The sequence below is a fragment of the Camelus bactrianus genome, chromosome 15 (genome assembly GCF_048773025.1).
Source record: "Camelus bactrianus isolate YW-2024 breed Bactrian camel chromosome 15, ASM4877302v1, whole genome shotgun sequence".
Lineage (NCBI taxonomy): Eukaryota > Metazoa > Chordata > Mammalia > Artiodactyla > Camelidae > Camelus > Camelus bactrianus.
In genome coordinates, this window is record NC_133553.1 from 57,325,006 (window position 1) to 57,352,654 (window position 27,649).

The window sequence follows — 27,649 nt, forward strand, 5'->3', positions numbered from 1 at the left end:
GTAAGTATTAAATAATTCAGTTTTGGACTCATAATAATTTTAGTGCTATTTAACATTTTTATTTGAAATGTTACATCAGTTTCCTTGAAAAATTTTTATTTAGTGTATTCATGTAATTTTAACTTAGAAATAATGCTCTTTATAATTTTGCTTATTTCAGTTTTGTAAAAATACATTTCCTCCCCCACAGAATCAAACTTGTTTTCTCATGGTGCAGTTCTGACAGAAACATCCAGGCCAGTTTCCAGTCAAGCAGAATCCTACTATTCCTCATCTGTGTCCATCTCAAGTGCATTGTCACATCATGCTTCACCCATACCCCCAGTGGTACCTCAGCCTTCTTCAAGCTGGTCATCAGTGGCCCACTCCACCTCACGCTCAGTGAATACGAATTCACTGAGCAGTTTTTCAACAGGGACACTTTCCTCTAATTCACAAGTTATCTCACCATTCCTGGATATGTCTGTGAGTGATTTGAATGCTTCTAGTACCTGCATTTATAACAATACTAATGACATAGGCAGAATGGAAGCATCATCCGTGTCACCAGCTGACTTATATGGTATTTCTGATGCCAGCATGCTGCCTAATTGCCCTGTGAATATGATACCGCCCAGTAATGACAGCATGAGGGAGACTGATAATCCGAGACTTGTGAGCATGAATCTTGAAAACCCTTCCTGTAATTCATTTTTAGACCCAAGAGACTTGAGACAGCTCCATCAGATGTCCTCTTCCAGTATGTCAGCAGTCGCCAGTTCCAGTACTACTGCTTTTGTCGCACAATCAGAGGCATTTGAGGGATCTGACTTTACTTGTGCAGATAACAGTATGATAAATGAGTCAGGACCATCAAACGGTACTAATCCAAACAGTCATAGTTTTGTTCAAAATAGTCAGTATTCAGGTATTGGTACTATGCAGAATGAGCAACTGAGTGACTCATTTGCACTTGGATTTTTTCCAAGGTAACTTGTAATGTTTAAATGGTGAACAAGAATTAAGTCTAAGGTTTGCAACCATTTTGATATTCCGTATATAGATTCTGTGTTCTATATTTCTCTGAAACTATAACACAAGGATCAACTGTAATTATAACTTTAGATATGTAGGGGATTCCTCTAAGTCTTGGCTTGGGAGCTTCTCATTTTGCTGGCAGAATTTGTTGGGATGTAATGAAAGATGAATGCTCAGTGCTTAAAGCTGCAGCTGAAAGAGGGATGAACTCATTCCCCAACTTCACGAAGAGCTAGAAAAAGTCCGGCACTTACAGATGACTTATGCTTTAAAAGTAGATAATCCACACAGACTGAACTTCTAGGCTATGATGCATTGTGAAATCCTACATGCAAAGAATGTTTATTTAAACTAGTACATATTTCAGCCCAGGTTAAATTATGTGACCATAGAAAGTGTATGATGAATCTGTGACATGTTAAATATTGAATAAAATCAGTTTCTCCATTAAAAAAAAAAAACAATTTTGAGTATGTAGAATACAAAGTTGGAAACTGTCATAAAAGGAAAATTCTCAAATAGTCATTTAAAAGGGCTTTAGTATCTGGGAGGGTATAGCTCACTGGTAGAGTGCATGCTTAGCATGCACGAGGTCCTGAGTTCAATCCCCAGTACCTCCATTAAAATAAATAGATAAATAAATAAACCTAACCCCCCCCAAAAAACAACCCCTAAAAATAAATAAATAAATAAAAGTTTTACTGTTTCTTCTTTTGAAACACGTGACCTGATACTGTGTGTGGTGGGAATTCTGTCTTGAGAGTCCTGCCGCATTTTCCCAGGACAGACTTAGGAGAACATTAAAGCAAGGCTCCAGGTTCTCCAGATACACTTTTAAGAAAAATTTTTTTTAATTCTTTTTTATTGAAGTGTAGTCGATTCACAATGTTAGTTTGAGGTGCAGCAAAACAATTCAGTTGTACATATACATAGATATATTTTTTTCAGATTATTTTCCATTACACCTTATTACAAGAAATTGAATATAATTCCCTATGCTATACAGTAGGTCCTTGTTGTTTATCTACTTTATATATATAGTAATGTGTACCAGATACACTTTTTTATACTTCTTTTATAATGTATTCTTAATTAAATGAATTAACTGATATTTGCTTCTAAGCAAATTTAAGGTAAAACCTGTAATGGCTATGCCATTGGAAAAATTAATTTCTTCTTATTTTTGAGGCCCCTGGGCCAAGGTGACCCCTAAGGGGTTTTCTGAGGCTTCTTGGAGTTTCTTAGATTTATATGTAAATCAAAATTTCTTTTAAATGCTAAGCTGGGCAGAAGGCAGTTGAAGTAAGCTTTCAAGGTGATGGAAGGTTCTCTACATTTTGGACTATTTAAATCCATACCTTTTAAAATTCCTTATGATTTTAGCTCTACACTCATGTTTTTAAGGGGAAGAAGTTTTCTCTCTTACGTGTCCACACTCACTGTGATCTCATCCAATTTCATGCTGTCAACTCCCACATTTTACCCCTAGCTTAGACCCATCCCCTGAACTCCAGAGTTGGGGCATATGCCTGTGTGTAAAACTGCCTATTTGATATCTCCATGTGGAAATCTAATTAAAGCTCCACTCAACATATCCAGAGCCGAGTTCTTGATCTTCCCTCCCAAACTTGCTTATTCTTCAGTCTTCCTCAGCTGATTAAATGGCAATGCCATGTTTCTAGTTGCTCCGGCCCAAAACAATGGAGACATCTTTGATTCTTCTATCTTGCATATCCAGTCCATCAGGAAATCCACTTGGCCCTACCTTCAAAATGTGTCCAAAGCCGACCACCTCTTTTGATCTCTACTGTTAACATCCTGTTCCAGGCCACCATCATCTCTTGCCTAGATTGACGCTATAGTTTTCAAAACTCTCTTTACATCCTTGCAGTCCTACAATCTGTTCTGCCTGAAGTAGCCAGAGTGATTTTTTTAAAACAAGTCAGAATCATAGTCATCCGCTCAAAACCATCCAGTGGCTCTCTAAGACCAAAATCCTTAAAATTAGCAGGCCCGCACTCCCTCTCCTGCCCTCCTCCACTACCGTTTCTCCCATCTCATTCAGCTCTGGGCACTCTCTGGTCTGTGTTCATCCACAAAAGCACTGTGGACACTCCTGCCTTAGACCCTTTGTACTTGGTGTTCCCTCTGCCTTAAATGTCTACCCTCAGATACATGCATAGCTCACTCCCTAGTCCTTCAGTCTCACTCAGCTGTCGTTTGATCAAGGCCTTTCTTGACTATGTATACATTGGCATTCCATGCCCCCCCTCCTTTAAATTTGTCCACAGCACTTACCAAGATCTGACTCTATTAAGCATTTGTTTCTATTTGTTTTCCTATATTGGAATATAAGCTCCGTGAGGGCAAAATTTTGTGTTTTGCTTGTTGAATCCTACATTTGTAGAACAGTGTCTGCCTCATATTAAGCACTCAGTAAATATTTATTGAATGTTCAAAGAACTACTAATAGAACCTTAGTTTTTGAAAGAGAGAATAGCTTTATTAGAATGTTTATGATTTTTATAGTTGTGTTTAATGTGACATTGGGTTTATTGTATCAGAATCATGTACATTCAGGTAGAGGATTAATAATGAAGACCCAAATTGTTTGAAAGCAGAGTAATTCCAGTGGCAAAATGATTGTAGCATTTGGGCAATAATCTTAACTGTGATGGAATTATCATGACGCTAAGTAACTTATTAAAGACTTAGTTTATTTTACAACTAGAACCGACTATAAATGTTGAGTATATTCTTAGCTAGAAAAAATTTCACTTATATAGTATCCAACCAAACCATAAATTTACTGGGGCAAATAAAACTAGCCAGTTTGGTCAAAATGGGCAATATATGCATGCCATTAAAATTCTGAGTTGAATGAAACTGGGAAATGAGAAGGAGAGCAAGACAAGACTTGGGATCAGGACAGTTTGAGAAGCAAAAGATGATTAAAGGACCTAAGTATCATTAATATTTCTCAGAAATTATGATTTCAAAATGAAACATTTCTGTTAAATAACTTTAAAAATCATAAGCATATAACATACTTTAGTAAAACTTACCAGGAATGAAGAAACCTGAAGGCATAGTTTCTTGTTCAAAATATGAACCCAGAATAGCTCCAGATAGTGGCTTATAGATGGAGAACCTTTTTTAAAATACAAAATCCTATGATTTTGTATTAATTAGCACTTACCAGCTTTAACACTGATCGTTAGGATATCTAAATGAATAGATTTTTTAAATTAAACAATTGACTTATTTTGTAGGGTGTAAGCTGAATTAAGTTCCTGTTACCTTTGTGTTCAGAGTATATCAAATGGATTTTTCATTTTTCAGGTGCTATTTATGGATCATAGATTTTATAATTTTAAAAATCGGCAACTTGCTTCTTCTTTTTCTTTAAATGTATTTACACTTTCAGCTGCTCTTACAATACCACTTTCAGCTTTGAGGAAAAGATGACCTCTACTTTTAAGCTCTGCTTGTGCGCTGGGTCCCTCCTCCTTTCTCCCCATCTTGTTTCTGTACCCTCCTGTCACCGTTTAGTGCTTTTCTGTGTATACACATGGTAGACGTTTTCTCTAGCCTAAAAAAGGTGAACACCTTTCCTACCATCCTCATGCTGCTTCCTGTCACATTCAGACGCATGAAATGCTTTCAGCCTCCATTTCCTCACTTCTCATTCTTTAGCCCATCAGTCGTTCACTTTTATCTCCTACCATTTTCATATAATATTCTGGGAAGAGTGACCAGAGACACCTCTCTTGTCAAATCTAGTGTCTTTTTTTTTTATCAGTCCTCACCCTGCTTGACCTACCCATCCTCTTGACATCCTTGGATGCTCCTCCAAGGTTTCTGTGGTAGACAGGATTCCCGTCTGAGGTTGATTTTCTTTCCAGAGTCTCAGCCCCCATCCTCAGTTGGTGCTGTTTCCCCCCGGGTGACCTCGTCAGTGCTCAGAATACTTCACCTTTCTCTCACGGTACCTGAATGCCTTTACAAACTGGCTGCTCCTGTTGCAAGTCTCCACTATCATTAATGGCATTACTATTTACCCTGCCGTCCAAGCAAGATATTTAATAGGAATCTCAAAATCATACTTTATTTTTTTTCTCCTTCACACTCCCTCAAGAGTTACCAAGTCCTTTTGGGTCTGCCTCCTAAAAATCTCTTGCATTTGTCCTTCCTTCATTCCTGCTGCTTTCTTAGTGTAGACCTTCATTTTTTCCCCAACAAGAATCTTTTCTCTATTGCTCCAGTTAAAAATACCCCATTCCTCGCTATACCATACCATATAGATAGTATCCCCTGAAAAAACTTTCAGGCCACTAGGCCTCCATGCCTTTAACATATTATCCACTCTGCCTCTGCTCTTTACAGCCACAACAGATGGTCTTTAAGACGAGGCTTCTCCTCTGAAGTTTGGTCATGCCTCCCTATCTGAGTACAGCTTTGTTCATGCCCCTATTGCAGAACTCCTCACTGAATAATACAGTTATTTAAAGTCTGTCTTATTCACCTTTGGGACTCCATCACTTAGCACAATCCCTGTCATAGTTGGTGCTGAGTAAATAGCAGTATTATTAGAGAGGGAAGGGTGAAATTGACATAGGAGTCATTATAGAAAATGTGGACAAGGGTATGGTTTTCAAAGGGAAAAGCAGTGATGCCGGGATTACCAGACTCGTGAAATACTTTTCTCTCTCTCTCCTGTAGTGTCAGCTGTATTTGGTAGAAATTTTATAGTTACTAAGACTGTTTCGTATCTCGGACCTTGCTGCTTCTCTCTCTGTTGTATCTGTCAGGTTTAATCTTAATTCTCCCTTGGTGTATTTTCTTAGCACCTTACCCTGGCACTGAAACTCCAGTATTTATGTAATCAGTCACCTATCACATTTTTGAATATCTAATGTGCAAAGCCACCATATCAGATGCTAGAAATGACACAGGTGAATGAGACCAGTCTTACTCTCAAAGATATCAGTCTTTTTCTTTTGAGGGATAACCTATACAGTAAAGTGGACTAATTTTAAGTGTACAGCTTGATGAATTTTTACATATGTAAATAATCATATCTGGCTCCCCAGAAGTTTCCTTCATATCCCTCCCCAATCTACTTTCTCCTCAAAATCACTATTCTGATTTCTGTCACCAGAACCCACTGTCTTAATGGCATTTTACATTGGTAACTGGGATTCCCTACTCAAAACCTTAGTGAACAAAAACAGCTGGGTTGTCAATTTCTAACTTAATACTTCAGAAAAACTAATTATACCTAGCCCATGTTAGGAGAGACTTGGAATTGATGATCCAGGCTGCCTAATAGCACCAAATAATTTGTTGTATTATATCATAAATTGATTTATTGAGGGATGAAAAATAACTTTGTGATGTTAAATAACATAAAGAAATGGAAAGAATAAGTAATTTTTAATCAAAACATCTGGATTTGCATCTTCAGCTCTGCCACTTAGAAGTTATGTAATATTTAGCACTTTACTGTGGGCCTCTCCCAAATATAAAATGCATATAATTCCCAGCCTACTTACCTCACAAAGTGTATTGTATTAAATAAAATAATGCATAAGAAGCAATGCTGTAAAATATACAGTGCTAATCAAACATTGTTAATAAACCGACATCTGCATAGATCCTGTAGCCTTGATTAATCTCTAATCCAAACATTTCTTCCAGTTAGCAGAGTGACAGAAATCACTATGGATTCGACTCTTTAGTAACAACCCCGAGATGAGTTTCTCTTTAGAGTGGCTAGCTGGAAGGCCTTCATTTGGCCTTATTCTTTCCAGACCATTTCCTATTATATAGTGAAGATAAAGTCAGTAACTTCCAATTCTGAAATTCTATGATTCTTAATTTCTTTACCAAAGTTGACTATGAATTGGGAGTAATACGACTATCTTACTAAAAAGGAGGCTCATCATAGCTAATGAAGTGGCTACTGAAAGATTTATGATGTGTTTTGTTTCTGGAGATTGAGTATGAGAGGGACAAAATTAAGGTGCTTTTTGCATCACATATAATAGAAAATTTCATGCTGTTTAACATTAAAGCCTAGGAGTGGGTAGTGAATCAGAGATAAATGTATGGGTTGTCTGTATCCATTTTATGCCTTTGTTTGCCTACGATCTAGTCAAATTAATATTTTAACTAATATATCTTAGCAGAGTTTAAAGTACAGACTTAACATCAGTGGCTAAGATCAAATCTCAAGCGTAATCATGTCTGTAATATTTTTTCATGCATTCAAAAATATAGACCAGAAAATCCCCCAAAACTAAAAAGCCCCAAACCAAAGACCATCATGTCCCCACTACCCTCACTAATAAAACAGATACAATTTTTAAGCAATATTTCTTCTAAATGATTTTTTCTATTCTAAATGTCCATGGCTTTAGGAAAAAATACCACCTGCTAGTAATTATTTAAAAGGAGTAGAATTTATCATACCCTAATATTCTTATCTCTTACTTCTACAACTTCAGTTTACTATTGGACTTTTTAAAAAGTTTAAAGAATTACCAAAAATTCATCAAACCCCTATGTGTGAAGAGTAATATACAGTAATTAGTACAAAATGTTGGTATTTTAGTATATCAAGTTTTCAGGAATATTAGCAGATAAATAAAATATAAATTTTTGTTAGAAGTATCAAACATTCATCTTGCCTATTTTTCTTCTTAAATTTTAATCAAAAACATTACAGCTTTGCATAAAATGTAATAAAAAATAGATAAGTTGGAGTATTTAGGGGTCTCCTTGTGGAATTCAGTTTCAGAAGACTTTGTTGGTAACACACCTGATTTTATTGGATAATTAGCTGAAAATGGTGGTCACTGGTGCACAGTTCAGGTAGCTTTGAGTTGGAAAGGAAAACAAAGTATTTGGGTATTGGGCATTCTTAAACGCATGGTTCAGATCAGATGAACCCTTTTCAAGATGACTTCCATTTTAAAAGAATGTACTTAACAATACTATTGACTATGATGAATCCAGATCCCTGCAGAATGGCACTATTCCAGTTTTTTAAACTGTTCTGAGTGTTTTTATATAGTTATTAATGACTGTAATGAATCTGAAAAAAACTGATTTTTAAAAGTTCTCAGGTACTGTTTAATTATTTAAGGTTAAGTGTGATATCAAGATGTAATCATTTTTAAAATGTCAAAATACCTTCTATTGTACAGAATATTTTATTACCTTTGTATGTAATACCTTGTATACAGTGATTTTTTTCCTTGGAAATATAATAAATGGAAAAAATTCTAAAACCCTTACAATTTGTTCCTATTTGACTTTAAAACTATCAATGAGATTTTCTTTATATTTATAGCATCCTCCTTACAGAGAAAGGTAGTTTTGGTTGCTTAGAAACATTAGACATCTTATGGACTGCTACAGCTGAATATACTTGCATATGTAACTACTGAAATGCCTTTGTAAAAGATTTTTATTTTCTGCCTTCCTGACTTATTTCCTGCCTGTCTCTCTCCCTTGCTGAACAATTCAAGACAAAAATCATTTGCTTATTCTGAGCTACGTACAGGCAGGTATTGCCACAGGGGGCAAAGGTGGTGGCCCAGTGTGGAGCCTGAGAACATCTGAGAGTAGAAGGGAGGAGAGTCTCAGTGATCTGGAGCAAGAATGCAGTAATAGGAGACTGGTTACTTATAAGGGGGACTGAATCTATTAAGTAAATATATTAAGGCTAATAGGAGCCAAATTTCTCACTATCAGAGAAAGAAGTTACAAATATGCAAAGGGAGAGAACTAGAATAAGGCTGGAGTTGGAAGTACTGGTATAAACTCATATTTTTCAGAATAGGTAGATAAATGCATAGTGTGCGCACCATGAGAGGTCTTGGGAGCAGCAATGCCACAATAGCGATGAGCACACCTGGTGCCCAGATCTTTTTTGTAACTGTCATTTTCCATGAAAAGGAACCAGTTCCTCTTAGAGAAATAGCCCATTCCAAGGCTGGTGCAGATGAAATACAAGATGCGCCTGGAATGTCTTTGTGTTAGAAAGAACAAACATGCTCCAAGAATAAAGACAAGTTAAAAGGACATGGGGGCCAACTTGAAGGGCACCCACTGGCCAAGTCAACACTTAGAAATCAAAATAAATGTTGGTAGCAAATTATAAACCATCAAATAAAATAGGAAGCCATGAATCCACAAGAAGGGAAAGCTCTACCTTTCAGTGTAATGCCAACCAGTAAGTGTAAAAGGAACGGTGGAATTAGAAAATCATTTGATAATCATTGTAGTAATTAATTCAGATGAAAATCTTTAGTGAATGCTAAAACTAGTGAATGAAAGTTTTATGGTGTCCCTGCAAGACACTTATTAAAGGAGAAGAGTAACTATAAAAGTGGAGAAGCTTGGCCCACATCACGTCTTCATTTACTGATCAAAGCACAATCATCAGTAACTGCAATAATCAAAACTGTGTAACATCTGAGAAAATGCAAGAAGATAGTCTCTTCTGTGGTATTCTTGCTGGAAAGGTATAACCTGAATCTAATTATAAGGAAACATTAGGCAAATCCAAATGAGGAACAGTCTACAAAATAACTGGCCCGAAATCCTCAAAAACGTTAAACTAACGAGAGTCAAGGAAAGACTAATTGTTTCCAATTGGTGAAGACTAAAGGGACATAACAATTAAATGTAAAGTGTTATCCCTTGACTATGAAGGACACTGTTGGGAAAACTGGTGAAACTTGAGTGGGTAATATCAGTGTAATGTCAGTGTTAATTTCCTAATTTTGATAGCTACGTTGTAGTGAAGTAGAAGACTGTCCTTGTTTGTTTGTAGGAATCACACACTAATGTATTTGGGGTGATAGGCTCATGGTTAAGGGAAAAAACACTCTGTACTTTTCTTGCAACTTTCCTGTAAGTTTGAAATTATTTCAAAGTGAAAAATTAAATTTAAAAATATTATAAAAGTATTACTTTCTCTGTAATAATGAAGGGTATACTATTTTTAAAAAATCAACTCAGAAAGGCTTACATCAAAGAATAAAGTCCCAAAAGAAAATATCTAAGTAAGATGTTTTTCTCTTTGGAAATAGAAATTTAACTTCTAAATTGATTTCACATAACTTATAAATGTAACCAGTTACCTTACTTGGGAAATTTTTCATTTTACCATTTAAAAACAAATTTTCCAGGTAGTCAGTATTTTTACTATACTAAAGCACAGATTATATTTGGGAAGAGATACTAAGTACAAAGGCCCTTTCTCTAAGTGTTATTTAAAGAGACATTTAATTTATACAAAGCTATAAGAGACCATAAAACTAATTTTAAAATATTTATATAGGCAAAAGCTAAACTATATAGTACTCTCATTACTTAATGTTACCAGTTCTGCTTAAAGACCTCGTTAATTTTTAACAATTTGTGTCTCAATATTATGTGAACATTTGGAATAAGTATTTATAGCTAATGTTTTAAGCTTTGCTTGAAATTTTATATAATCCCAGGAATAGAAATTTAAACAACAGAAGTCTTCTGATTTAAGTTTGCTAAGGAGATTCTTAATTCTTCCATTTGCAGATCCACTAAATTCAAAGCTGAGCCAAAGGGGAACACACAAAGACTATTTCCCAAATTATTTAAATCTCTTTTGCAGCAGAATTTTCCCAGAAACTGAGAAACAGTCACACAAATGTTCTTACCTTTTTATCAAAAATTTATTTCTATTATCCCTTTCTCATTTTCTGGCATCGAAAATAGTGCAAAATTATTTGCTATTATTTGCATATGAAATTTATTCATATCAAACCATTTTCCTGATTCCTAAGGTGAGTAATATACATCTTAGTATTTATGAAGCATGTTTAATGTAGCAATGGGAAATCCAATACTATCCAAGTCACGTGTGTTCTAAAATAAGCTTTGATAGTTGAATCAGGGCGATGGAAATTGCACTTAAATCTGAGATTTTAATAAGACTCCTTTCTGAAACTTTTCTCTTAATGACCCATCTGTTTTCTTTAGGTTTTGCTTAATGTTTTTTCTCTTCATAGTATCAACTAATGATTAACTTATTAAAATACGGTAGTAATTTGAGAGCATATGAAATTTACTTGGGCTATTTTTTGGTAAGCTTGATTTGGTATCTAAATTCCAAAATTCAGTTTTCATGGTTATATGCATTAAAATGACATCCTTGGGTGCCTCCTTCACACAGCAATTGCTCAATAATAAGGCTTATAATAAAGAACCCTAGAGACCAGGAACCTTCAGTCCTAGTCCTAGCCATGGAAGTAACACAATTTTCAATAAATCACTTAATGTCTATTCTTTGGTTTTCATATTTATAAAGTAGAGATGATAATATCCTATCTCCCTGGTGAAGATGTCTGAAATTGGATAATATATTGAAGCACTCTGGAATAATAGCAGCTTACCTTTGTTTAGCAATCTCAATTTTTCAAAATCTTATCTCTGGGATTAAAGTCATTGAAGGCACTTGTGTCTCATTTAAAAGCTTTATGAAAGTCTCTTACCATGTTATGCCTCAACTCCTAAGGTTTCTCTTTCTCTCCCCCAGGAAATATACTGACAATTTTAGATAGTCAAAATAGTAATAACTTGGAGTCGTTAAGATTTGTGACAGGTCACACCAAAGAGTATTTCTATTGGTAAACAGCTTGCTTGAAGCTTACTGGGAAACATATTAATGATGTCAGACTTGTATTTGATATCTTAGTATATTATAAGGATACTGTGCTGCATAAATCTAGATGTAACTTTTATGAAGATAATTTTTAAAATTCAAAACATGATTTTAAAAGTGGTATCTCGCTTGTGGCGGGAAATTTTGCTAAAAGAAATTACATCTCAGATTATCAGAGAATGTATCCTGTTTGTATACCTTTCTAAAAAAGAATTAGGAAGAGAATGGTTTCATAATTCATAGTTTGACTTGTGCGGGGAGGGGGAACAAGAAAAATCGTAAGACATCCTAAGAACAATTCAACACAAAATATACACATACATAGAACCTGAGATGTTAACAACAAACTTAAGAATATATAGATCAACATGATCCAAATGGTTTCCAAGACACCGTTATGGTGGGTAAACAGCCAGTTCACAGTGCATGCCACACGGATGTCCACATCGTGCCGGAAAACCCTATTCTGTTTCCAAATTTGAAAGCTAGTCATCCAGAGCAGGGGGCCAATCAACATCTACAGACTAGAAGGAAGAAAACAAGTCATTAAAACATTACTGTTCCAGTAAACATTTGCTGGTAATGCTGTAAAAGTTTAACAGTTTTAATATAATGCAACAGAAGAAACTGCATTGGGAGAAAAGAGCCATTGAACACTACAATTGAACACTCTTAAGATCCACTCTAGGACTTGGATTCTTGGGCCTGAAGTATGTTCCTAAATTCCTGAGTATCTGGTTACTCAGCTAGTTAGCCAGTTATTAATTGTACCTTTTGACCGATAAGAGACTAGAAAACATTTAAATCTTTTTTTAACATTTTAAGATATCATTATCTATGGGTAAAGTAGCAAATAAATTCAGGAGGCAACACCAACTTTCCCTCAGAAGTCTCAGAAACTTTTAGTCTTCAGATCATTTTCATTTTCCCATGTTGCATTTAACAATACTCAGGTACTCTGTACACTTACAGTCTTGTTTGTAGCTTAGCAACTAAATGTGAAATAAATCATTATGAAAGATCACCTGGAACTAGAAATGGATTAGAGATCTTTACATATCACATATAAGTCTAGCAAAATTCTTGTTTCTTTTAAAATTGAATTTATCTATCTCTACTCATTCTGGTTTGGCTCTTTTGGAACAAAACCTTGATCTCTGAGTCATAATGGAATTACAGCAGCAGAATGGTTTGCCCCTACATAAATAATCATGTTCCTGGCATTAAAAGTATGAAACTGCATTTTGCTTTAACTAGAAGGCCTATTTAGAAGTTAGTTTTAAAAGTAATTAAATAAATAAAAACCACACAACTACTGTACCCATGTTGTTTTTTGAAACTTAAAGTTTAAAACCTGAAATAATTTACTAAAAATGATTTTTTTAAATTAATCTATGCATCACTACCAGATTTGGAAATTTTTATTAGAAAAGCCCAGATTTACAACCCATATATAAATTAATGGGTGCTTTCTCAAGCCTGAAACCAAACATTATTGATCACAATCTTGTATGTGTTGAGGGAAGGGGAGGGTAGAAATGTTTGTAGGGTTTTAAAAGCTCTAAAGGTGATTTCAATGGACAGTCAGGGCTGAGAAAACTTGGCCTGTGGCCCTTTGACACTCTTAAGCTAAGAAGGCTCCCTGCAACCTTGAAGGTACCACAGGAGGTGTATAAAATCTAATCTGAAAGCACTTCAAGAGAATTGCTGGTAAGATAATAATGTTTCAGTGATCAATTTGATTACCAGGCTGTTTTCACACTAGGCAATTATACCAAATATACCCATTTCTTTTTATTTATAACTGATAATATACCCAAGTGCAAGCTTTTTTTTTTTTTTTTTTTTTTGGTGGGCTCAATTCCTAATCAGTTATTCACCAAAAAGCACAATTTGTGACTCAATACCTATTGATGCTCAAATGAGAGAAACAGTTATGGAGAATTGCCTGAAAGACCCATTCATTCCATTCCTCTCGTTATTTAAGAATTTAATCTGATTTCAATTCAGACTATAAGAGTAGAGAATTTGGACAACATAGAATCCTTATAGAACTGCTTTTTTTTTTTTATAACCATTGGCTCATCCCATTTTCTATCCCTGTCCTGAATATGTGTTTCTAAGTAAGCTCCCTTAAATTCTTTATAAAAGAGTCCAAAGGATATATGAAGGGCACATACAACTTCATTTCCTTGCTTGATTTAAGAACTTAGATCTCATGTCATATGTACAGCACAGTTAAGTAAAGTAGCTATATATTTGCAAGGATCATAATGAGAGCTTGTTTTTTAAAAAAAAAGAAACACATCCTGATGCCAGTCTCTCCCTGCAATATAATGCTGTGAGATTTCAACCATTTTAAAATACCTATTAAAGTGAATAGTACTACCTGGCTTAATGCTAAAAAGCATAACCATGGCTCAATTCAGTGTACAAACAGGCAGTTTCACAACAAAATGGTTTACCTCAACATCCAGCTCAAGAATGTCTGCAGTCACATCCATCAGCGAGCCAATGTTCGGCCTGGTTCTCCCAAAGTCTCCATGTACAAACTCTTTAATGTAGCTGGGGTTTGTTTAAGGAAAAAATGAGATAAAAGTTTGTTCTTAGATGATAAATAAAAAGTTAACACCACAATATGCTAATATTATGTCCTCTTTACTTTCCAATAGTTTATTCACTCTACTTTGACCAAATGTTTTGACTCACATAATTATCTAGTCTTCTTTGCTAAACTCCTAATTATTCAACAATTGTCCCTTTTCTCTCACTTTATAGAGTGCCACTTCTGAGTAGCGATGATGAGGGGAGATAACCAAAAAGCCCCAGAATAAAAGTCCAGAGTGGTTTTTTTATTCATAGCCAGAGGGATAAGGTATAAGTCAAATGAACTAGTTCAGTATACTGAGCAATATATGTGAAAAATTCACATTTTTCTGTGTATAACCACATAGTATCTGAAGTTCTACCAAATAGTATTTCTTGGCTAATGGCTTAAGTACATGTACATGGCTGGTTCTAGAAGTATGTTAATGAGATTGAAAAGACATTAGTTTCTTCAAAAGACCATTGCATTTCTTCCTAGCACACCAAAATAAAAGCTGAAATTAGATTTAAAAAAATTTCTAATCTGTGATTCCTTTGAAATTACATCTACAATAGGCAAATGTGCTCCAAATAACAAAGATACAGTGGTCTGCCCACTGGTCTAAATATATCATGCCTTGATCCAAAATGTAAAAATTTAGATTTTAGGAGTAAATAACCTATACTTGTTTCAGCTTAGTCACTCCTGGGATAGAGCAGGGGAAGAAGAGGGCAGAGAAGGTTGATGGAGAATGGCAGGCAGGCTAATTACAGCAATATAGTGAGAATGCTATTTGGTGACTAAAACTTTTTTTCCCTTATCATATCCAATAAATGTCATTGTTTTTTACTAGTTAGAAGGCATCTTATCACATCATGCTATTGGATCATGAAATAATGTAAAACTGAGAAACAAACAAGGAGCACCTTTGAAAAATAAACTAAAGCTAACACTACGGCAATTTCCTGATCTATTTTAACCAGCAACTCAGATCTGATACAAAACCACACAAAGCAGGGTAGCTTATGAACAAGCAATCAACCTGGGACTCTTCTCTTGTTCTGGGCCAGTGGCCAAATACAGTGACAGTCACTACATAAGGTAAGGCCACTTCCATCTACCATCCCTGTTTAATTATCTGGGGGAAATGCTCAAAATGCTGAAAGGACCCAAATGTGGTTATGAATATGTGACTTGCAAAATGTGTAAAGACATGAATCAATGAATCAATCAAAGTGTTCCCTGAGTACTTACTATGTACTCAGCATTGTATGAGATACTCAGTATTTTAAAGTTCACATTGAACTGGCTGTTGCCTCATGGTTTAAAATATCACTTTGAAAAACACAAGTTTAATGTGTAAGAACCCCTCAGACCAAAAACACCTCCAACCCAAACCTTTCCCTAACCGTTCCTAGATCGATCAAGTTCAACCTCTTTTCTAGGGCAGCATGAACCCTCCCAACAGGGTGCTGGTTAGATCAGTGCTACCGGAGGTGAAAGGATACGTTCCAGCTTGAGTCTTCAGGTAGAGGCGGAAGTGATGTTCATCCACGTAGTGTGTCTCCATGGAGTGAATGATGCGAGTTCTCACAGCCAAGGGCCTACGGTGGAGGACCCGTAAAGGAGTTTTCTGGTCAATCTTTAAGTCCTAGAGGAGGATACGATAACCATGGTGTCAGCTTTGCTGCCCAGTGAAGCCCGTCTTAGCACCTCCTCTGTCATCCATGGCTCACTACAGACATTTTCTTAAAGGACCCCATCTATCACTGTCATGACAGAAACCAATACTAAAATAAATTGTATCCTCTAAGGTTTAAGTCAACTCTATGGGACTTCCCATAACCCAGTCCACAATTACTCATTTTCTGGGCCCCAGTAAGCCATTAAAAAAAAACAAAAAAGGCTTAAAGGTAAATGATCCCTAAGGTCCCCTTTGCTCTAATAGTCAACAAATTGTTTAGGACCCTGGAGTTCTATCCTGCCCTTTAACAGAGCTCTTCTAGAAGACAATGTTCTTACCTATTTGTTCCCTAACCCAAAAGAGTGACCTACCAGTGGGGATTTCAGACTGAGGTGAGAAATGGCTGTTTGTAGGTGGGACATCAGCATTACTTGTGTGCTTGGGCCATGTGCGTGTTTTAGGGAGAACCGTATACCTACTCACAGGTTATTTTTTGGGTTATACAAAAGGATATATCTGGAAAATTAACAGTTGCATCACTGTCCAGGGTCATGTTTCAATACAGTAAATTATAAGTGTGTACAATAAACCAGGACCTCTCAATATTTGTTAGCCCAGTTAAATTACTTAAGAATAATAATGCATGTCTTTTTACATCAGGTCTTTAGGGACACAGGCTTATTTTTCTCACAATTAGAGATTTCCTTTTATGTCACAAGGTAGAAATTTAAAAATAGAGATTAATATTGTAAAAGGCCAACTAATTCTAAGTTTTAAAAATAGATATTGGGCATAACCAGCAATGCAGGTTCAGAAGAACTTTGAATCCTCTGCAATTTCTTGTTGGAACAACTCCTTCTTAATTTACATGATTAGTGAGTGCCTGAAGCCATGATGAGAAAAGAAAAATTTCCATCTGGTCTCCCCTCTATCAAGTTCTCCACCAAGAAAGAAGAGCAAGTTCTGACAAAGACTACACTTGAAATGACATGACTGCTTTTATCAGAGCAGTGAGTCACCCTCCTAATTCATGGGTTTTACGATTCTGTAATTCTTTGATTTTAGAAGCACTTTGTTCTGATGAGATAAGTTGTCTCCATAAGGGTTGACGTTACTCTGGCCAAAAGGACCAAAAAAAGGACAAAGCTGAATTATTACGGAATCTGTAACGACTCGGCTGCACTTCAGAGCACAGAGCCAGCTGGCCTTTAAAGGAGTGACTAGCTAAGGCATGCCCTTCTCTGTCTCCTTCACCTCAAGTCAGTCCCAGGACTCTGACCCAGGAGCAGTCAATGGAGGCACAACTGAGCTGGTAGAGCCACCACTGCTTCCATCGTAATGCTCTGATCAGCACACGCTGGTGTGTCTTTTTTGGTCTGGTTGTTTATTTAACAAACAAAAGGAAACCACTTCATTTACTCTGCTGTCCCCACACTGCTAAATCTTCAGAAGCACATAGCACACACAAGCGATTTTTTTTTCCTTAGACGTAGTAGTAAGGGAGAAGGATTCCTCCCTAAAAACAAGGAGAAAAGTAGTAAATTTGAAGTGACTTTTTTCTCAGAAAAGGGGCATTAACTCAGTTTTTATATATTTGATGCTAATAGGAATATCTGAAAAAATGTTTTAACCCTAACACTTCGAAGTCAACTAGTCTCACTGGTGCACCTGAGGTGTGGTGCATTAAAATAGACCCTTTCACTACCTGGTACGTTACCTATTCTTTCAGCATTATTTCTGAATTAGCTCTTCGGCAACCCCTAAACTGTGAATCTATTTTTAAAATGAGTTTTTATATTCCTCTAAATAAGCTATACACATGTGATGGAATAGAGGTTTAGAAATTTATTTTGCAATCTCAGAGATATCTGTCTATAGTATTACTATCATCCTAAAGACCGGAGACAATAGGGCAAAAAGCCACAGGGCTCTAGATATGGAATCACAGAACCTGAGAACTGGAGGACCCAGTGGGGGTCATCTAGTCCACCTTTCATTTTATAGATGAACTGCTCCAAGCAGGTGAATGACTTGTATGTTTTCACCAAAACACTCAAAAATATAAGCATTATTCTGTACTTTGCTTTTTTCTTGTAATGTCATGGGTGTTCCTACAAGTCACAGATGTAGACTTCCCTCTATCTTTTTTTCCAATAGTTTAAGGCATATATACACACAATAACAGAAATTAAATGGGATCACATGCTGGGGTTTTTTTTTAAACAACTTTTTAAAAAACTGCTGAATAATATTCCAACTTGTTCTACCATTTCCTTATTGAAGGAAATTCATGCTGTTTCCAGTTTTGCTTTTGCTAATTTTGTCACTCTGAACAAATGTCCTTGTGCACATATCCTTCTGCACTGGAGTTTTATTTCCTCAGGACAGATTGCCAGTAGTGGAAGTGCTGGGTAGAAGTCCAGCATATTTTTTATTTTTACAGTCATTGCCACATTGTTTTCCAAAAAGCCTGAAACACTTTCTACTGAAGATGTGTACAACTCGCCTTCTTCCCTACTCCAACCAGCAGGCATTCTTAGTCTCAGAGGAATAAAGTGAGGTCTTACTGTTACTTCACTCTGGAGGTGGAACATCTTTTCAAATGATTCTTGGCCATTTGGAGTTGCTCTTTCTTCAGCTATCTGTTCATATGCTTTGTCCATGTTTCTCTCTTGGGTGTCTGTGTTTTTCATAAGTATAAAGTTATGGTATCTTATGGTATCTTCTGCCATACCATTTGTTTTCTACATAGTCATACATACGTGTATACATAAGCACAGACTTGTGTGTATGTGTGTTTAAATCACAATGTATCATCCTCTATATATTCTTATAGCTTGTTTCTTCCCCCTTAGCATTTATCAGGAACATTTTCCCTTGGCAATAGATACTCATCTACCATATACTTTCTAACAGCTGGCTAGTAATAGTCCATCATATAGATAAGCCGTAAGATTAAACCAGTCCCCTCTAGCAGATCATCTCAATTATTACAAAATATGGCCCACTTAAATAGTGTTGTGATAACTATACACGTCTTTGTGCCCATTTATGCTCATCCCCTGCATTTGAAAGTAAGTTATCTTTACAGGAAGAGGTGGGGGCAGGTGGGAAGACATATGCAAATGAACATGTAGACCTTCTACAGTGATGTGCTCATGTGAAGGAAAATCTAGCATGTGCCCGAACATTTGTGCTCCACATACATCATCCTGTTCCATTTATTTAACATGTTTTATTTATTCACTTAATCTCGGCATCAATTCTATTAGATAAGTGCTATCTTACAGTTCCTTTTTACAGATGGCCAAATATAATAATAGCATTGCTGAGTGTTTTCTATGTGTTAGATCCTATTCTAAGTGCTTTATATGACTAAACTCATTTAATCCTTCTAACTGATTTTATAGATGAAGCACCAAGAGGCTAAGCAACTTGTCCAAAGTCACACAACTAAGAAATGGAAATCCAGGATTTACACCGAGGCGATCTGTTCTGGGAGTCAGGCTCTTCACCACTAGCAATGCTGCGTCTCAGACAGCTCAGATGAATTGCCCAGTCATTTAACTAGTAAATGGCAAAGCTGGGATTTAGCATCAAGTCTCACAGTCCCCAGAGCTTGTTGGTAACAAATGAGAAAACAAAGGACTCTTTTATAGGCAGTAGAAAAATAAAAAGAATTACAGCACTGAATTACCTTTATGTCATCTAGGAATTCAATGTCCTTCCTCTGTATTGCTTTATTTGTCCATATTAAGGCACTATAGGTCTTGGTCTTTTCTTCTTCACCTTCTTTCATATGTCCTATTGCCTCTCTAAACAAAAATAATAAAAGAAAGTTTATCTGGATATATAAAATACAGACAAGCCTTGCCCTGAACTTCCCTTTCTTTAAAAATCACTTTATTGAGATATAATTTGCATACAATTCCCCTGTTTTAACTGAACGATTCAGTGATTTTTTTAGTACATTTACAGAGTTGTGCAGCTATCACCACAATCTACTTTTAGAATACTTTCATCACCCCAAAAGAGAAACTCCACACCTATGTGCAGTCACTTCTCATTCTCCACTTCCCCCAGCCCTTGGCAAGCACTAATCGACTTTCTATCTCTATAGATTTCCCTACTCCGAGCATTTCATGTAAAATGATATCATACAATATGTGGTATTTGGTGTCTGGCTTCCTTCACTTCATAATGTTTCTAAGGTTCATCCATGTTGTAGCAGGTGTCAGTGCTTCATTCCTTTTTGTTACTGAACAGTAGTCTATTTATGGATAGACCACTGTTTGTTTATCCATAGATATTGGGTTGTTTCTACTTTTTTGCTATTGTAATGCTCCTAAGAACACTCATGTAGAAGTCTTTGCGTGGATGTACACTTTCATTTCTCATGGGTATATATCTAGAAGTGGAATTGCTGGGTCATATGGTTACTCTATATTTAACCTCTTGAGAAACTGCTAAACTGTTTTCCAAGGTGGCAGCACTTCAATCTCACAGCAATGTATGAGGGATCCAATTTCTCCATATCCTTGTCAACTCTTGTTATTTTCTGTCTTTTTATGAAGTGAGATCTCACTGTGGTTTTTATTTGCATTCCCTTAAAAACTGAAGATGTTGAGCATTTTTTCTCTTTTTTTTTTCTTTTTTTTTTTTGGTGGATTCAGGTAATTAGGTTTATTTATTTATTTATTCGTAGAGGAGGTACTGGGGATTGAACCCAGGACCTCATGCATGCTAACCATGTGCTCTACCACTTGAGCTATACCCTCCCCCCGAGCACTTTTTCATATATTTGTTGGTTATTCACACATCCTCTTTGGAGAAATGTGCACTTAATCATCTCTCATCTCTCACTGGGTTGTCTTCTTATTATGAAGTTCTTTATACATTCTGGATACAGATTCCTTATCAGATATGTGATCTACAACCAAAACTTCCCTTTTGAAATCATCTCCAGTGGGCCTATCCTTACCTTGTGACAATCTGCAAGTCACGGACTTGGATTTTGTTCGACGAGTTATTAATTTTCTGCAGTATTAGAAAAAGAAAAACAATTAGCAACTCTAGCTCAGTTACGGAGTGGCAGAAACATGACAATTTCCATGTCATGAAGTGGTTTACCTGCTGAAGTTCCTTAATTTCTTGTGAAGTGAAATGTGCTCTATGAGGATTCACCAGCTCAATTGCAAAGGGCCTTCCTGGCAGCACACACCCCGTCATGAAACAGAAACGTGTTGATGGAGTTAACATTTGGGCTAATGCAAGAGGGTTAGGAGGTGTGAAAAAACGAGTTGAGCTCTAGGGACTGAACGTTTAGTGACATGACTACATCTAGGGGAGGGAAGGATGTGTGAAAAGAATCAAGGGGCTTTTTGGGGGCTGCTAAAACCCACTACAGGCAATATGTGAAAATGACTGTTTTCCCAAAGGTCCATGGACAAGCCTGTGTTAATTACAAAATCAAATTCAAACAGCCACTAATTGACTTGGTTACACCTAACATAAAGTTGTCCCATGCAGTAATGCCCAGGTATACCAAGCTGAAATACATTCTCCTAGCCTAGTCCACTAATGAAATGAAAAGCTGAGATTCCATGAGAAAAAGGGATTACAAATCTCAAATAGCTCAAGATTATTCTCATCATCTTTCTTGCAATTCAACAATGTAAAATGAGAGAAATGAAAGGGTAAGAGAGCAGAAGCACTTTTTAAATGAAGATGTGCATTTTGAAAACTGTACTGGTACTGCTGAAATGTTATTAAGTGGAACAATTAATAACCAAACTTTTGGAAAATATCAGGCACCTCTTTGTTAACGCACAGAAAAGCCTCTTGCAACCTACAGGTATGCAAAAAAGGTGGCCTCTGAAGAAATAATTCCTGTTAAAACATACTCATATAATTTATAAAAGTAGCTCCATAATCCACAAGGCTTCCTCACATGCAGCAGCTCTGGGCTGTGCCCACTCTGATTTTGACTAAGTGACTATAATAAATCTGCTGTCTGAAAAGGGTGATAATCTGAAAGTTAATTCTAGTTAAGTGATGTTGTCGCAATCTTACCATTTCCTAATGTTCTCACATCTACATCTTCTCTTCCAGAGGATGAAAAATTAAAGCCTTTGGAAAGCAGATAAAGAAAAAAAAAATCAGAGACATGATAGTCCTTAGACTTTCATTCTCATCTTTTAGCAAAAACCCAATTTGTCTTGAACAATCTATTGGAGAATCCCAAGGAATAGTCATCATCCCACCTCTAATCCCAGTCTCTACTAAAAATAGCAAAGGTGATAATAAATAACATTTATTGAGCACTTACTACATGCCAGGCACTGAACTAAATTTCTGCACACATTACTTCATTTAATCCTTATTATAACCTTATGAGGTAGGTATTAAATAAAAGAACACCAAGTTTCTGAAAGGTTAAGTACTTTTCCCAAGATCACAAGAATAAATGGAAGAGCTAGGTGTTTCTGATGTCAAAGCGAGACCTTAGTCATTGCATGGGAAATCCAAAGGCAGAGCACTTTTTGCAGGAAGGCCCCACCACCACCCTAACTACAAACTTATGGTGAAAAATCTATCTTTCTTTTCCTTAAAACAAAAGAAAAACAAAGCAGAAACATTATTTGAGAATTAAACTCTATGAAAGGAAGGAGGGGGGAAGAAAAAGAGCTTTGAGTCTGAAAGCAAATTCATTATATAAGTAAACCTAAGCTTGGACCATGACAAAACAAGTGTTCATTTTACGATAGATCATCACAGACTAAAAACTGCAAATACTGGAATGGGAAAGAGGCTTGAACAGGGAGGGGAGGTTACATGACAATGTTCTTAGACTCAGAAATGACTGATGATTTCACCATCATCTCCACAGCAAACATGACCGTGAGCAGGCATTATTCCACACACTTCATATATGTTAACACTATGAGGTAGATACTATCATTATCCCCATTTTACTTTTAAGGAAGGTGAGACAGAGACAGGGTAAGTAACTTGCCTAAGATCACATCCCTGGTAAGTAGTAAGGTCAGGATTTGAAGCAGCCAGCCAGTTTGGCTCCAGAGTCTCTTAACCACTGTCTATACCACACCACCACAGGCAGCCAAAGAACAGGTAGGAAATGTATGTCTAAAATTTAGCTGATTGTTCTAAATTCACATTATGTCTTGCCTTGTACCACTAATACTGTGCGTTCTACAGACTTCTGCTCAATGGAACAGTTATTTCAAAAACAAACAAAAAAAAACCAAGGTCAAGAATGATCAGGTTGGGGGGAGTATAGCTCAATGGTAGCATGCGTGCGTAGCATGCATGAGGTCCTGGGTTACATCCCCAGTATCTCCAGTAATAAATCTAATTACGCCCCCCATAAAAATAAAAAATAAAAGTTGGACAAAAAAAAAAAAAGAATGATCAGGAACTGTAAAGGGCTCAGCTAGTCTGCAGTGGCCCTCACACCTGGGGGCAGACAGACAATGGGACTGAAGGATGGGCAGAGGCCAGATGATGAAGGCCTCAGAATAACAAGTTACATAATTTGGACTTCATCCTATAGCTAGTCATAGACCAGTTTTCAGCAGGGAACTGATACGACAAATACTTATTCAATAAGTAAAGTAATAAATGTATTAGGAAAACATTTCTTGGACACTGATTTTGAGAGTATGTCAAAGTTATTAACTGGAGAATTGGCAAGTAGATAATACGATGTGGAGTGTTCAGTGACTGAGAAACAAGTCTGTATCTCCCACTGAGGGGAAGGAACCTTTACAGAAGTAGCTAGGCTGCTTCATGCAATACTGGTTTACTTCCATAGAGCTTAAAACTTAGAGGTACAACAGTCAGAACCATCTTCCCAGAGTTCTTAGATGTGAATCACAGAAGTAACAAGTAATATATCTGAGAAGTACAGGTTTAGCCAATTGATGTTATTAATCAGGGATTTCAAACAGCAAGATTTTATCCCAAGGAGCCAGTTAGCACAGACGCCCGGAGGTCTGCTTTTTCTCAAGTGGCTCTCAATAATTTCCACAGCACACAATTAGAGATGCTAAACACATAGTTGGCTTTATATTCAGTTTGGGGACAATATTTTTCCTCCTCAAATGAAAAATGACAACAAATCACCTTCATGAAAGATTGCAAGGGGGAAACATGGCTGTCTCAGAGCCCTCCCAACAGCCCTCTTGGGACCCAAATAATCAGAATTAAATCTTGAATCTTCTTACAGAAAGGGAATAAGGTGGCCCAAAAAAAGAGTTTGAAAGAGACTTTTTATGCTACTGCTTTATTTTCACTTCTTCATAACTTGGATAAGTATTATCAGATGACCAGCATGTAAATACTAAATTAAGTAGGTAAAAGCTTGTGGCGATATCCCCGAGTCTTTACTGCTAAGATTCTGGAAGATACTAGGTTGCTACTTTCTTCTCCATTGGTAAATAATTCTTAATGGTCCTTTTAAAAAGGGCTCACCTTCCTGATGGGCAACAAATTATAAGAGGGATGTGGTTTTTGAAGTGCTTCTCTTTCCTCTTGACAAACAGAGAGCTGGAAGGGACAGCAATATCTCATTTCAGTCACCTGCTTGCCATTCCTAAAGCAGGCTTGTCTTAAAGTTCATCAGAGAGGAGGATGGGTGTCTAGCTGGTCCATCCAAAAAGGTGTTCTAGGTGGGTTGGTATAGGTCAGTGGAAGAGCACATGCTTAGTTAGCATGCACAGCGGCCTGGGTTCAATCCCTAGTACCGCTATTTAAAAAAAAAAAGAAAAGAAAAGATGTTCTAATTATACTGGAAGACCCACTCTGAAGAGTATTATCGTACTTACTCACTGCCTACAGTTCTTCCTGATGTACAGCATGGTTTCCTGTGATTGAAATCTCAGTACCTTTCCTCTAGTCTAATCCTAGGTGAAATCACCAGATTTTATGCTCCTTTGACCTGACAGGCCTATTGAGACAAAGAAAGTACATGCCTGACAGGATCTGACTCACCCAACAAACCTGGGCTCATTAATACTTAGGAAATTAAAACAACACAACTACCATTAAGTCCCTGTGAAAGGACAGCTGTTGATCTGTTTTCCGTAGGCCTGAACTTTATTCCAGTACATTTTAGCTGTTAAGATGGAAGCCAGGCATTTGCCAGTGATTATTCTTAAACAAGCACTGGATGTGGAAGCTGTGTTTTAATTTTCTCATATTCCCCAAAAGAGGCTGAGGCTGAGGTGTCCCAGGGTCACAGTGTAAGTGCATTCATTTAAAGTAGTTTCAATTGTTTTGAATTTGCCCAGGAAAAGGCAGCAATCTTGTGAGAGGAAAGAAATCTCAAGGCACCCTGACTCAAATCCAGCCCGGGTCAGAGGAGCTCAGACATGGAGATCCCTGTTCACAGGAAGTTGTCAGGCAAGGGGCCCAGACTTGGCGGTGATTTACAAAATAAAGAAATCTTTCCTGACACCTCCAAGAAGTCTAGTCATGAATGACAATGTATTTAAAATATGAATATCGTTAACACTTACTCTCTGCTTTGAATACTGTCAAAAGATGTTCTGAAATTAATTCTTCCACTGAAGATTCCAGCTTCCTTTGTCCATCAATTATCCAAGGAGTTTGTGGTAGATTCCTGGAATACTTATTATATCTCCCTGCCAAAGAAATGTAACAGTAGCCTGGATGGAATGGTACAATTAACACAGTAGGATAAAAAGAAAAGCAACAACTATTTATTGAGTATCAATATCCTAGACGCTATGATATAAAACAAGGCTTAGCCTTCAGCTAACTTACAATCTAATTTGGAGAGTCAGCACACAGACATACAGATGATTCAATGAAAAGATTTAAGAAATAATAGAAGAGAGGGCTTTAGACAAAATATGACGCATCAATTAGTTCTAAGGGAATGCTCAATACACTTATTAATCTGATTGGCTGACTGAACAAGTTACAATATTATGGAACACACTAAGGAGTAAAAAAAGAGCAACTAGTACTTTTACGCCTGATGAATAGTACTCTTAGTGTAACAGTCATCGGTGATAATGTATTCCAAAGAGTTTGAATACAGGAAATTTTAAAGTTTTTGTTAATTACCTAAACAAAAAACTCTAACAGAATATGACTCACTGCTTCATGAACAAAGCTATGCCAAGGCAGGGAGCAGGGCACGGTGTTATATTCAAGACTAAAGAACAATTTCATTTCAGCTATTACTATGAAACAGCTGTAGATTTCAAAACAAAAACTGTCTACTAGATTACTTCTTGGGAAAGTCAACACAACAATTTTTTTTTCAGGCAGAAGTCGAGTGTTTAGTCATTTTGCAGATAATAAAATTATTTTTTCAAGATGGATTTCATGCTATAAAACATCCTCTCCACAGCTATGTTTATCCTGACCAGCTTCTGGTCTGTACAACTACCCATATTTTTATTTGACCATCTCTGATGAAAACTATTAACACCTGGGAAGTGTCAGTTCCCTTTGGCATGGCATTTTAAATATCAGATCTCCTGAGTGATCCTTAAGAATGTGTAGATGACCTAAAATAAGCTTGGCTATCAGTTCTATTTCTCCAAAGAGTTAACTAATCAGAAACTAATAACAGCAATAAGATGGAAATAGGAGTCAGTTGAGTTTTTCAGAAAGGAGAGGAAATGGACAGTGTAATTATATTCTAGACTAAATATTTTACCAGCCACAAAAACAGCACCATGAGCACATTCAATTTCAAGAACAGTGCATACAGCCTTTGGTGAGTTTGGAGGACAAGGAAACTGCCTGCAAAACAAAATAAATTTTACAGCTGCTATATTCCAGACATGATACTGAACCACAAAACTACGATGAATCAGCATTGTCTCAGACACACAGAGCCCAAGTCTCTTAAGGACTAAGCCTCTTCCTAATTTTAAGTTTTGGAACCATGAGGGTTTTTTAGGCCTCTAGAGTACCACTTTTAATACATGAGAGTGGCACTAAGTAAATGAGGGCTCTGCTAATACCTTTCATGCTTGGGAGGCTTCATGTTCCCAGATGATCATTTCCAACATCAGCCTTGAGATTTGGGGGAAAAATCCAAATATAAGAGGTGGAAGCCTCTCCAGGTTCATTTTGCTACCCACAAACACTTGCTGCTGGCTTACGAAATCCTCAATCACTTGGGTAAAGCTGGTGTGCTGTCAGAGACCCGTCACACGAGCATGTCCCACCTGTGAGGAAGGTACTCCACCATTTTTCTCTCTTCTTCATTTTCATTCCAACTACGACCTTGGGAATCAGACCACAGAGCTAGAAAAAGTGGAATGTGACAGACTCTGTCCTTTGGCTAAGAAACATCAACTGAGGACAGACGAGAAAGAGCAATTCATGGCTTTATTCTCAGTCCACAATCTGGGAACTTCCAAAGCCATGCACTGGAGTCTACCCATAAATGACTAGATGTGGACTTAATCCAAAATGCTTGTCTTTAAAATTTCATTCAGTTTCCCAAGATGTCTTAACAAAGAAATTGCTTAGAAACTTGGGAACTATTGCTTGTAAAGAGTAATTGTCTTTACTTTCTCAAATTTAATAAAAATATTTTCATTCTGAGGCTCATTTTTAGTCAGTAAAATATATGAAA

At 36.6% G+C, this 27,649-nt stretch overlaps 2 protein-coding genes across 5 annotated transcripts in view; one reads left to right on the plus strand and one right to left on the minus strand.

The window, feature by feature from the left end:
* Positions 1-8,321, plus strand: part of REL (REL proto-oncogene, NF-kB subunit) — a 34,585-nt gene extending 26,264 nt beyond the window's left edge. The window contains exon 10 of the mRNA XM_074341177.1: positions 191-8,321. Coding sequence (XP_074197278.1) covers positions 191-972 — 782 coding nt within the window. The 3' untranslated portion in view covers positions 973-8,321. The remainder of the gene's footprint in view (positions 1-190) is intronic.
* A 2,402-nt stretch (positions 8,322-10,723) lies between these two features.
* The window catches only part of PUS10 (pseudouridine synthase 10), a 54,589-nt gene continuing 37,663 nt past the window's right edge, over positions 10,724-27,649 (minus strand). For 3 of the 4 annotated variants that reach the window (XM_045514376.2, XM_045514375.2, XM_045514378.2), the window contains exons 10-18: positions 26,720-26,805; positions 25,545-25,694; positions 22,078-22,134; positions 21,136-21,212; positions 20,987-21,042; positions 19,703-19,820; positions 15,830-15,972; positions 14,200-14,299; positions 10,724-12,258 (exon numbers count right to left, since the gene is read on the minus strand). In XM_045514376.2, coding sequence (XP_045370332.1) covers positions 12,220-12,258; positions 14,200-14,299; positions 15,830-15,972; positions 19,703-19,820; positions 20,987-21,042; positions 21,136-21,212; positions 22,078-22,134; positions 25,545-25,694; positions 26,720-26,805 — 826 coding nt within the window. In that variant the 3' untranslated portion in view covers positions 10,724-12,219. The remainder of the gene's footprint in view (positions 12,259-14,199; positions 14,300-15,829; positions 15,973-19,702; positions 19,821-20,986; positions 21,043-21,135; positions 21,213-22,077; positions 22,135-25,544; positions 25,695-26,719; positions 26,806-27,649) is intronic. The other variant, XM_074341178.1, reaches the window with a different exon arrangement.